Source organism: Acinonyx jubatus, chromosome B4 (genome assembly GCF_027475565.1).
Source record: "Acinonyx jubatus isolate Ajub_Pintada_27869175 chromosome B4, VMU_Ajub_asm_v1.0, whole genome shotgun sequence".
Taxonomy (NCBI): domain Eukaryota; kingdom Metazoa; phylum Chordata; class Mammalia; order Carnivora; family Felidae; genus Acinonyx; species Acinonyx jubatus.
In genome coordinates this window covers 98,572,065-98,584,926 of record NC_069387.1, presented here as the reverse complement: position 1 = coordinate 98,584,926, position 12,862 = coordinate 98,572,065, and the positions used below count along the sequence as shown (strand labels likewise).

The 12,862-nt window shown below is 41.5% G+C and overlaps 1 protein-coding gene across 2 annotated transcripts in view; it reads left to right on the top strand.

The window, feature by feature from the left end:
- The first annotated feature begins 94 nt into the window (after positions 1-94).
- Positions 95-12,862, top strand: part of E2F7 (E2F transcription factor 7) — a 39,941-nt gene continuing 27,173 nt past the window's right edge. For both annotated transcript variants that reach the window (XM_027071196.2, XM_015063647.3), the window contains exons 1-4: positions 95-315; positions 1,009-1,101; positions 8,012-8,287; positions 12,266-12,434. In XM_027071196.2, the coding sequence (XP_026926997.1) occupies positions 1,009-1,101; positions 8,012-8,287; positions 12,266-12,434 (538 nt within the window). In that variant the 5' untranslated portion in view covers positions 95-315. The remainder of the gene's footprint in view (positions 316-1,008; positions 1,102-8,011; positions 8,288-12,265; positions 12,435-12,862) is intronic.

Genomic DNA, 12,862 nt, shown 5'->3' with positions numbered 1-12,862 from the left:
CGGGCCGTGCCGCCGAGCGATTGGCCGGGGCCATCCCGCCGGCCGCCGCTGATTGGCTGATTCTCAAATTCGGTCTCAAGGCGCCAGAGGAGGTGTTTTAGCGGGGACTGCGATCCGGGGCTGGAGCGCTGGCGCTGCCCTGACACCGCGGGGTCCCCGCCAGCTCAGGGCGCTCGGAGCGGGGATCTGCGCGCCTCGCTTTCCCCGCCCGATGTCGCCGCCCGCCTGCTGATCTCCTCTCCCCGCTGGTCCCTCGCCGGTGTGGGATCGTGAAAGGTCCCCACAGAGGCAGGAAACCTCCTTCTCAAAGTGGGAGTAAGTAGCGTGCGGCCCTAAGCGCTGCGTGGAGGCGGGAATTGGGGTAAAAGGGGACCCCCCCCCCTCCCGCCCAGGCTGCCAGCCTCCCTGGCTGGTGGGGATCGAGTCATTTCTGCCGCCGGACCAAGAGCGTGTGGGGTGTCCTGGCTCCAGCTCTCCCTCCCGTGAGGCAGTAGAGGGGACTTGTTGTTCCTCACGATCTGGGGGGTTCATTGGAAGAGTTTATCCTTGGGGTCTGCTTGGAGGCCTGGGAAGGGGCTGCGTTAAGAGCTGAGTGGGTTTGGTCTAGCGATCAGGTTTCCCTCCCCCCTGATTCAAAACCCCCTCAAAGCCGAATTCCTCCCAGTTCTTTGCGCCAAAATTAACTGACCTAGGAGACCCTGTGCTTCTGACAGATTTGCCCTACACTCTTCTGACTTGGTAACTTTGTTTTGTGCTGTTGCTTTTCATAAACGATTACCAGTTTTGTCGATTTTTTGCCTTCTCAGGTTTTTAGTAATTATCAAACACACTTTAAGTGTTCGTGTTATTCATGTGCGTTTTAGAGTTGAGGGTGGCTGCACTCCTGGAAATTCCCAGGATGAGTTTAGAGAGGGGAAGTTCATGTTCACGAGCAAGTAATAAATATTTTTGTTGGAGGAGAAAACATCCAATTGTAAAATCATTTTCTAATGTAATTGTGCATTACAGATGGAGGTAAATTGTTTAACATTAAAAGACCTGATCAACCCCAGGCAGCCCAGACTAGATTTTGCAATTGAAGATGGGGAAAATGCACAAAAGGTAAGTGTGCTTAAATACCTTATGCCCTAACATATTTAAGATGGTCATTTCTAATTCAATGAAGTATTTCGACATGGCACTTGTATTTGTCTTATAAACATAATAATTAATATTGACGATCATTATAGAAATATACTTTTTTAAAAATGGAGGCATCCAAATCATTATTGTTGAGTTTCTCACTCACTGCGCAGTAGAAAGAGGCTGTTAGATGTAATGTTGAAACCAATTTATATGAATCGAAAATGTGCTGGACACTGCAACCAAAAATTTATACTTACAGTTGTCAAGAGTGGATTAGCTCATGCTGTGCAGGAATGTTACCCCTTGGGTCCTGGAATATAGACTGTACATTGTAAATACTGGATATTTAAAGTGCTGTGAAGTGTTCTTCATACCAATGAACCCTCTCCTAGCGACTATTCCATTCACCCAAAATTAAGACCTGTGCCACCCATATATAGGGAGATAAAATGACTTAGCCCACTAGCATACTCTGAATATTTTACAGTGCTGCTCCTGGTTCTGTACTGAGCCTTTCTCTCTCTTTCTGCACCCCTTGTGACTTTTAAGACCATGGTTGTGTCTTCAAGACCCATAATGAAGTGGCCATTTTAATGTCTAAACTGTCACCATCCCCACATCGGCACAGCTGCACTCACCAGCTAGTGCCCTACGGAAAAGGTGTAATAGCTTGTTAGTGAATGTCTAAGCATTTTTAGGCAGAAGCCAAATATATAACAGAAACTTTGAATACAAATCTGAGCATAGCAACTTACTTGGGCATTGCACTTCTCTAGGCTCCTTGTCTTTATTTTTAGACTTGCCATCAACAATGAAACTGTCTGGTTGCAAAGCACCTCTTATGTGGACCTTTGAAAATACTTGACAACCATTAATTTTGGATAGGTGTGCAACTGTATGTTTTGTAGTGTTGTTTTTTTTTTCCTAGCCTTCAAAATTTTTTTGTTAGGAAAAGAAGGATACCAAAACATTGTTGTTTTCAAGAGGACTTTCTAAAAATGAACCTAAGCCATATGAGGATGGAAATGCCCAGACTTTAAAATGTATATTGAGAGTTTTGGCTTTGGGATTTTCAGAGCAAAACTTTTTGTTTTCCTTTATAATTTGGATGGAATAGCTTTGAAGGAATGTGTATGCATTTATATAAGGCCTGAGTTAGCGTCTACTTCTTTCCTTCTGGGTCAGTGATTTTTTTTATCAAGTGCCTTCCACAAGGGCATTCTACTCTGGTTGGTATCAGTGAGTACTGTTTGCAGATGAACTTTCCCATTTTAATAGGTGTGGAGAATAACTCAAATGACTCCACAAAGAGGTTGGAAAAGTGGTTAAAATGTTTGAAATGGATTGTATGAGCAGGGATTATTTCACCTCTCAAAGAGAAGGCAAGGAATGAGAATAGTGCTTCTGCCCAGAGCCTAGGTGGAGCTTTCGTCTCCTTTTCACATTGCTGTGTAGTAAACGAAGGAGGATTTCTAGGGATGGCGAGAACGTGGGATTTGCAGTAACAGATCTGGGTTTGATTTCCTGCTCTGCCATTTATTAGCTCCATAACCTCGAACTAATATATTTATTCAGTCACTCAATAAATATTTATATTCCAGGTGCTGAGATACAGTGGTTTAAGTTTCCTAACCTCTTTAAGCTTATTTTTTTCTTCCATAAATTGGAGCTAATAAATAGCACCTCCCTCTTTAGGTGTTTGTAAAGTACCCAGCAACACATACTGTTCACACTGTACTCAGTGACAACGCAAACATAAACATAGAGGCCGTGAGAGACTTTCTGGGACTCAGATGCAAAACTACCCAACTGTACTATCATTTGCCAAGTGCCATCACAGAAGTGGGAACAAAATGTTTGGCAAAATAACAGAGGAAGAAATACATTCACAGGGAATCCTGGGAGATTTGGGAAGCTTCACAGAGCAGGTAACATCTGGGCTAACCACGCCTCCATGCCTGAGGACGTTCAGCCTACAGAAAAACAGGAGTGAGCGGGACGGACATTGTAGGCAGAGGAAATAATGTGAGGTGCAGGCGTTCTAGAAATGTTCAAGATACTCAGAATGGCCAGAAGCTGATGGTGTTGAATTGTTGCTTGAAAGCCTCTGAGAGATGCCTGGCACAGTGTTTTGTGGGTCAGCTGGCATTTAGAGGATTGCTCTTTCTTGACTTTCTACACATTGGTCAAGAACTAGAAGTACTGTATGATGCATGCATCTTCTTGCTACTTACGGAGGAATTTTTTTTTAAGTGTACAGGTTTCAGTTTCATTAACCACATTTCCTGAGCTCAGTTGTGAGGTAATAAACAAGACTCTCCTCTTAAGTTGTTTACAGAGCATTTGGGGAGGACAAAAGAAGAAAATGGATGGTTTGGCATGCAGGGGCGAGCAATAAGGATTGAGCTATCGGGGTGCTTTGTGAAGGAGATAAACCTGAACAAGGGCTTGAAGGGATGAATGCTAAGACTTCGGCAAGTGGAGAGGGAGGCAACTGGTAAGAAGTAGCAATGAGCAGTACATTTGGGGACAGTGCCCAGACTTAGTGGGCACAAGTTTTCTTTGAAGGTCATTCATCATTTTTAGGAGTGATTGAGAGAGAAGGGAAGGTCAGTTTGAGCTATGTATCTGTACCTGTGTGATTACAGGTAGATAAATGTGTGCAGGAGGCACTGGTTGCCTGACTTTGGAATTCATGAAAGGTCCTAGCCAGATACAAACTTGGGAACTGTCAACATTCAGGTTGGTTTTAAAGCCCTGTACATGAGGATGAGTGAACTGTCCCAGAGAGAGCGAACAGAGAGGAGTGGAGAGCTGAGGTTCTAAGAGTAGAAAACGAGGAACCAACGAAGGAGACTGAGAAGTAGGGAGAGAACCAAGAGAAAAAATGTGCTGTTTCCAAAGGGCTGCATGTTTCATAGAGCAAAGAATAGTCAACAGTCTCAACCTGTACAATGAGGTCAAATGAGGTGTTTTACTGTTGATTTGGCAAGTGAGAGGCGACCTAGATGAGACCAGTGGGAACCCCTGGGAGACGGGCAGAGGAAAGCCCTTGGTGTGGATTACTCATTCTAGAAAGTGTGCTCTGAAGAGGAGAGTTTGTTAGTCAAAAGCTAGAAAGAGACGCTTCCTAACATGTCATCTTTGCAGTGAGCCTTAAACCATAGGTCGAGTTTCAAGGGGCAAAGCTTCACCAGTAGCATTAAAGACAAAGTAACGGTGCAGGGCAGGTTTGAAGAAAAGCAAGTGCACTGTTTGGGCACAAGGTAGAATAATGCATGAGATAGAACTGGAAAAGCAGTTGGCAAAATATTGCCAAGGGCCCCAACAAGGCTGATATCTGCACATATTATTTGAGGGAACGTGATCAAAGCTATATCTGAGACCCAAGCAAGACGGGAACCAAGATCTTATAATTACACAGCTTTTCTATGGCAGCATATAGCAGAGTCGAAGTACTGGTATAATTCATAACAAATATTTGTATAGCACTCAGGTGACAAACTGCCTTCACCTTCATTATCTGAGCCCATCCTCACAGCACCTCTATGGCAGGTAAGCGAGGCTATGTTGTGTCCATTTGCATATGAGAATTGGAGAGCCTGTTTCAGGGTTACATTTCTCCAGGCCCTCTCTAATTGAAGAAGCTACTTCCAGGGTGTTGCACTTAGATTTACCGACAGGCAGATCGGACACGGAGGTAACGTGCTGGAGGCTTGTTAGGGGTGCTCTGGGGAGCCACGTCTGTGGGTAGGAAGGGAAGGCAGCAGAACTAGACAGAGGGAGAAACGGATCTGAGACAGTCTCAGGGGAAGTCTGGAGTTTACCCAACTAGGAGTTCTAGAATGACCCCTCAGAGCATCCTGAGTGGGGGCAAGCCTGGCTAGGCTTTTACACGTCAGCGCTACCTCTCTTGGCATCGAGGACAGTCCGGGTCTCCCTGGGAAGTTATGATTCTGGAGGACTCCGCCCTCTCAGACTGGTGAAGGGCTTCTAGCATCAGGGGAGATGAGTCATTCATTCCTGAAGAGATCTCAGCACATCCCTGTGTCCACCACACAGCTGGAGAGCCTGGTTGGAAAGTTGTAGAGATAGATTCTTTAGTTGGAACCCCTTATTTTTTTGATAAGGAAACTTGGGCCTAGACAGAACAATTTGTCCAGTAACAAAAAGACCCAGAGCGGAGACAAAAACCAGGTTTCCAGTCTCATTCTAACTTCCTTTCCACTTATACAGTGTTAGGACTACAGGCTAGACAGACAGATGAAGCAGTTGACTTTAGATTACAGTTGACTTTCTGCCCATCTGAGATCTCAGCATAAAAATTTGCTTGGCATTCTTTTTTCTCTTGATGTAGAGGTGTGTACAATCATAACCTCGCAGGTAACCTAATTCCCCTCCAACTTTACGTATTAAACTGTAGTAAAAATATATCAAAGTGTTGAAGGAAATAATCCATCTAAATAGTTCCTTCATAGGGCAAAAGTAGGAGCTCATTACTCCTTTGAGAATCTAGGTCCGCTAGAGGGAGCACAGAAGGAGTGTGCATCTCCGTAACTTCAGTGAGGCTGGCCCACACCCTCTATCACAGGGATACTTTTTGGAAAATGAGATAATCAAGGCACAGTGTTCTGTCAACACCCATAAGGGGCAAGGCACTGTGCCAAAAAAACTATGAGGAGTGAGCCATATGGAACTTGATTCCTGACCTCCAGAAGTGCACAGTCACATTAATGAGTCAAGACACGCACCTAGGAAGTTAAATAGCAATATGACGCATTGTGTTGTATTAGCTCTGAGTGCCAGAATGGACGGTAACAAAGAATGGGAAAGAGGGGAACAGGTAACAGCTAGGTTTTACTGAGGGCTCACTATATGCCAGGAACTACTCTAATAACCCTTGAGGTTGGTATTTTTATGGACTTCATTTTCAGTTGAGAGAATTAGAATATAGTGAGACAAGCAGCTTGCCCACACTGATAAGCAGCAGAGACAGGTAAGCTGGCCCAAGAGCCTGCGTGCATAACTACTTCCCCATACTGCCTCTCCATAGTGCCAGTGGGGATCAGTGGCCTGCTCAGTACCTTTTGTTAATCCAACAAAAGTTTGCACCCACGATAAGCTCACTTCTAGATGCAAGATTTCAGAAACTTCTGCTGTCAGCTGTTTCTTGCATACCAGTAACTTTTATACTGAATGAAGGTTGTATGTGACCCCAGGCAAGTTATTTAACCTCTCTGTGCCTCAGTTTCTTCATCTGTAGACTGGAAAAATAATAGTACCTAGGTCACAGGATTGGATGAGGTGTTAATATATGTAAAGTACATAAAATGGGGTGTGGTCCATAGTAAACACTTAATACTTTCCCCTCAGAATTCCCTTGTAGAAGACTTCATCAGAACTGCACATTAGTACGGATGTGTTAAGAGATATGGGTAGATGCAGTGCTCCAGGCTGGCTGTTTCTGCTGCGTGGTGGGAAACCATCCCCCCCATCCCATTCCCTCCTCTCCCCCCACCCCAGTGACACTGGGGCAAAACCTCACCATGGCCAGCCAACAGCTTTTGCTGATCCAAGGAACAAGAGATGCCGCCCCCGCCCCCCCAACACAGACTCCAGGGGCTCCCAATCTTCTTTTCCTCTCTTCATATGTTGCTCATTGGTGGGAAAGCACCTTTCTTAAAGGACTGCTTAGCGGAAATCCAAGCACACAGTAGCTACAGGATGCTACATATATAGGAAAAGCATATATATATGGAATATATATATATATATTTTCCTATAGGAAAAGCATATATAGGATGCTACATATATAGGAAAAGCTATAGGACAAACCTTTAGCTCATCCACCTTCATCATTATGTAAAATGCAATTGCTTGGAGGTGAATTCTGTTACAGAAAGAACAGAATCTTTCCGTTTTATGAGTCCTTATTTTAGGGGAAAGAAACTTGTTTTCATTACTTGGTATTTCCAAATGTGGCTTCCATTCACTTAGTCCTTTTTCAAAGTGGACTAAGGGACATAATGGACCCATCACTGCTCTTTTCTTATAATTATCTAAGGCGGTCTACTCAAAGTGTGATCTGGGGACAGGTGCTAGCCCACAAACTATTGCTAAACCATAAAAAATTAAGACCAGAATTTGAAAGGCAGGCACTTAGAAAGCTCTGTAACAATTTGATCTTGCCCCCCTGTGGCATCTAAGCCCATGATCAGTGGTCTCTTCCTAGTGAACAGGCTGTAGGTTGTTTGAGTGACAAACTCACATGGAGAGTTACAGGTGGTGGAAAATGCATATAAGTCCTGTGAAGTGAAACTACATATCAGTATGTGGGAGTTTGGAAATAAAAAACCCTGGCCCTTCACCATGGATAGTTTGAGAAGTACTGCTCTAAGGGAATAATAGCCCTTCCAGGTTGGTTTGAAATGTGGCATTTTGTTGGATACTTTTCCATTGGTTGGTCCTGCTACAAATTTCTAAATTAGCACCAGTGAACACTGAACTACAAAAGCATAACTGTACTGCACTAGTTAGTGCAAACTCGTAAATGGAGAAGCAGTATGGACTCAGCCCACATTTGCCCTTATTATCATCCCCAACAATTACAAGCATCTACCAGGGGTACATACACTCAACTTCTTTCCCAGAGCTGCCATGAGAAGTGTATTTAAAAGCAGTAGATGATAATCATGTTCTCACTGAACCACTGTTGGATTCCATGAATCCTTCAGTCTATTTTCATTAGTCCTAGCCTGGTATTTTTCAGCGGTGAATATATGGTCTCTTTGTATTTTCATGTCTCGGTGAATCATGGGAACAAAATGCTCTTAGCTTATACCTGCCCTTTCTCTTTCTTACTAAAAGGTCTCTTTTTTTTAAATAGGAAAATATATTTGTTGATCTCTCAAGGATGGCCCCGAAGACTCCAATAAAAAATGAACCAATTGATTTATCAAAGCAAAAAATTTTCACTCCAGAAAGAAACCCCATTACTCCAGTTAAGCTTGTTGACAGACAGCAGGCAGAACCATGGACGCCCACAGCTAACCTGAAGATGCTCATTAGTGCTGCCAGCCCTGACATAAGAGACCGGGAGAAGAAAAAGGGACTGTTCAGACCCATTGAAAACAAGGATGATGCCTTTACAGACTCTCTGCAGGTAAACAGGCTGTGCGTCTCAGGCTTTATAGAAATTTTTTTTTAAGTTTATTTATTTTGAGGGAGACAGAGACAGTGTGAGTGGGGAGGGGCAGAGAAAAAGGGAGAGAGAGAATCCCAAGCAGGTTCTGCGCTGTCAACATGGGGCCGCTGTGGGGCTCAAACCCGTGAAACCACAAGACCATGACCTGAGCCGAAACCAAGAGTCAGAGTCTTAGCCGAAGGAGCAACCTAGGCACCCCAGGCTTTATAGAATTTTAAACTCTTTACTTAACAACTTAAAAGTCATAGGATTCTCAGTTTTTCAGTTACCATTGAGCCAAAGGCGGTATTAAACTTAATGTCTTCCTCTCTTCTTTTTTTTTTTTTTTTTTTTTTTTAATGGCATGTCAGATGTCTATAATGGTAAAATACTTTTAGGCAGGTGGTATCTTTCATCCACAAATCCCTGCTGTTTACAGATATCAAAATATGCCAAAACCTAATATCTTACTTCTAGCTGAAATGGAATTCTCACTCTGTCTTATTTTTTTCATAATGAATGTATTTTTTTCTCTTCTATATGCTACTCCCTTGACTACTCCCAGTACACATTTAAAAATGATAATTTTTAAAGCAGAACTGTTTCATAATTTTGATTTAATAAAAAAGTTTGGGCTTTTTTTAATGCTGCTGTGAATTATAATTTTTCTCTGATTTTGAGGGTAGCAGTTTATTTTAGACTTTGGAAATTTCATTATTTTTATATATGTTGAAGTCTTTGGTTTGGGGCCTTAAAGGTAAATCATCTTTAAATTATCTGTCCCATGGAGAACCAGAGCTATTGAATAAGCAGCATATCTATACTTTAAAGAAAAAAAAAAATCAATGGTCAATAATTTTCACTCTCCCATTAAACCTTTTCCCAGGCTTGCTAAGAAAAGTTACAGATTTGAATGTTATTTCTCTTCTATTTTTTCCTCCTTTTGGTAGACTTTTTATGCTATAAAAATTACCAAAATGAAGAAATTGAAAAAGAAGAGAAAAAGATACCCTGAATTACAACATGAAATTAATAGAACAAAATGAAGTGAATCTGGTATACTTCATTGCAGTGACAGAGCTAACTAATAGATTTTTCCATGTAACTAAATACAAATCAGACCATACTTTGAGAACCACCGCTCCAGAGAAACTCCTGTGTGTATACACCAAGAGACACGAACAAGAATATCATAGCAGCACAGTTCCTGTTAGTGCACACTGGAAACAACACACATGGCTATGAATAGGAGAATGGATAACTAAATTGTGGTATATTTATACAGTGGAATATCAAACAGCAGTGACAATGAGAGAAAATCATAGCTACATGCAAGAACGTGGATGAATCATAAAGACATATGTTGATTGAAAGGAGCAAGTTTCAGAAGACTATCTACTAGTTTCAATTTTACAAACACTGAAAACCCAAACCAAACAAAACCTAAGCAATATTTTATATAGGAATATATCCATATGTGATAGGATTATTTGAAAATGGCCATGAAATGATACATGCAAATTTAGGAGAAAGGTTAGTCTGTGGGGTAGGCAGATGTAAATTAATAGTATTGTTCTGGTTTGGGGCATTAAAGATATTATGTACATGGTAAGTATATTTTATATGACCAAATATTCTATCAAAAGGTAGTAAAAAATCAATTTAAAGAAGATATTCCTCAGTAATTTTTAGGAATATGAAAGGATTCTATGACCAAAAAATTTGAGAACTACTGTTCTAGGGTACACATCTAGTAGTGAAATGATTAGGTCATTGGATATGCAAATATGCACAAAGTAATTGCTTTCCCAAGTGCTGTTCTCATCCACCAATAATGTACGAACATTTATTGATCCACTTCTCTGACACTTGACACTGTGAAATTTATTAATTTCTGCCAATCGAATGGGTGTACAATTGTGTATTATTGTGATATTCACTTGCTTTTCCTTGGTTACTCATGAGGCTCAGCCTCTTTCGACATGTTTACTGGCCACCATGTTGTTTTTTCCCTTTTCTGTGAAGTGTTTGTGCATGTTCTTTGCTGATGTTTATTATTCATTTTTCCATATTGGTTTGTAGGAGTTTATTGTATGTTCTTGAAATACCTTTATCAGTTCTGTGTGTTACATTTCAACTTACTGCTTGTGTTTTTTCATGTTGTATATTATAATCAATTGTCCCTGCACTATTTATTCAGTCCCTCCTGCTCTCCCAAGTGGTCATTGCTATCTCTGTGGTATGTCAAAGTTCTTTTCACGTATGTATCTGTTTCTTGGCTCTCTTCTGTTCCATTGGCCAATTTATGCATACCTACACCAATACCATATGGTAATAAGCCTTGATATCAGGTAAAGCAAGACTCTCATTTTTGCTTCAGAGTGTGTGGACTATTCTTTGCCTTTTGTTCCTCCATATATACTTTAGATTGGATTTTTTTAATGTTTATTTTGAGAGAGAGAGTGTGTGTGCATGCACATACACGAGTGGAGGAGGGGCAGGCAGAGAGAGAGGGAGAGAGAGAATCCTACGCACACTCCATGCTCAGCACGGAGCCCAATGCAGGGCTCGATCTCACAAACCATGAGATCATGACCTAAGCTGAAGTCAGACCCTTAACCGACTGAGCCACCCAGGCGCCCCACAGCTGATTTTTTTAAATCTCTTTTTAAATCTGCCTTTATAGCTACTTTGTTAAATTCACTTATTATTTTAAATAATTTGAGATACTTTTGAGTTTTTTATATAAACAATCATCTTCTGCAAAGTGAAAGTTTTGCTTCTTCTTTTCTAATCCCTGTGCCTCAGTTTCTTTTTCTTGTCCTCAGGCACTGGCTAGGATCTTCAATATGATATAGAAGAGGAACAGTAATAATGGGCATCCTTATCATTTTCCAGATTTTAAGGGAATACTTCCAATATTTTTCCATTAAGACATGTGTTTGCAGTTGGGTTTTTATGAGTACACTTTATTAAAGAAATTCTCCATTTCTGGTTTTCTAAGAGCATTTTTAAAAATCATGAATGGGTGTTAAATTTATCAAATGCTTTTCTCTGAAGCCCATTGAGATAATCATACCACTTTCTTCCTTGAATCAGTTCGTTGAAAAGCCGTTTTTACTGGGGCGCCTGGGTGGCTCAGTCAGTTGAGCGTCCGACTTTAGCTCGGGTCATGATCTCATGGTCCATGAGTTCGAGCCCCTTGTCGGGCTCTGTGCTGACAGCTCAGGGCCTGAAGCCTATTTCAGATTCTGTGTCTCCCTCTCTCTCTGCCCCTCCCCTGCTCATGCTCTGTCTCTGTCTCAAAAAAAAAAAAAAAAATAAAAACATTAAAAAAATAATAAAAAAGAAAAGCCTTTTACTTTTGCGGCTTGAACTGAGCCTTTCTCAAATGTGGGTTACTGAGACAAGGACACCACGTTAGTATCCTTACAAAAAGAATAAAGAGGAGTAAGACTTAGCTGCCCTTGTTCAGTTCCTTGAACCTTGGTCAGTTGTAAAAAATAAAACACATTGGTGACACAATGCAGGCCAGTGAATCTCAGAATTTTATGTCAATAGGAATTACCCAGGACCTAAATTCTGATACATCAGGTCTGGGATGGGGCAAGCTCCCGGTGATGCCGATCTATAGGTCTAGTGAGCACATTCATAGCAAGGGTGTAGCAAGCTGTAAATGACTATTTTTCATTTTTTAAGCTTTTAACCAATAGACTCACCCTCAAGTTTCAAAGGAGGAAAAAATCAGTCCAAAGAAAACAACCAATAAAATGTTAAGAAAATTGGATTAGGTAATGAATATATTTTAACCAGAATCTAGAATGCTGTGGACTGGGATGTCCCCCCAGGTTTGCCAATAACTCATTAGTCCATGCATTTCTTCTGCATTTTTCATGCAATTTCTCCACATGCAATTTCGGTGACATCTCTCCTTTCCCTTTTGTCTGCCCTTTGCAGCTTGATGTTGTTGGGGACAGTGCTGTGGATGAATTTGAAAAGCAGAGGCCAAGCAGAAAACAGAAAAGTCTAGGACTCCTGTGCCAGAAGTTTCTAGCTCGCTATCCAAGTTACCCCTTGTCAACCGAGAAAACAACCATCTCCCTGGATGAAGTTGCTGTCAGTCTTGGTATGTATCATCAGATTACCTGGAGGCCCGTCTCCAGTCACAGTGGGAAACTGGTTTCCTCGAGCAGGCCAAAGTCTTCAGATAGCTTCTCATTAAGTAAAGAGTGGGCTCCCAAAGGATGAGGACAGAGGAGCAGGTAGCGCTTCCTTCTGTCATCGAATTTCTCATCCTCATGCAGAGGATTTCAGGGAGTCTTCTAGGCCTGAGGGTCAAACAAAAATTTGTGTCTTTTTTAACCTCGTAAAATATTTGTATAAAAGACTCAACGTTAAAAACATATCACTTGTAATTTCATATTATTGCAGACAGACAAAACACATTTTAAAATAGCTTACTGTTTATTTTTAAAAATGCTTCTAAGATTTCAGACCTGGTATTACTTCTGTTATCAAATAGGATTTGAGAGCAAGAGCGTTATGTTTGAAGCC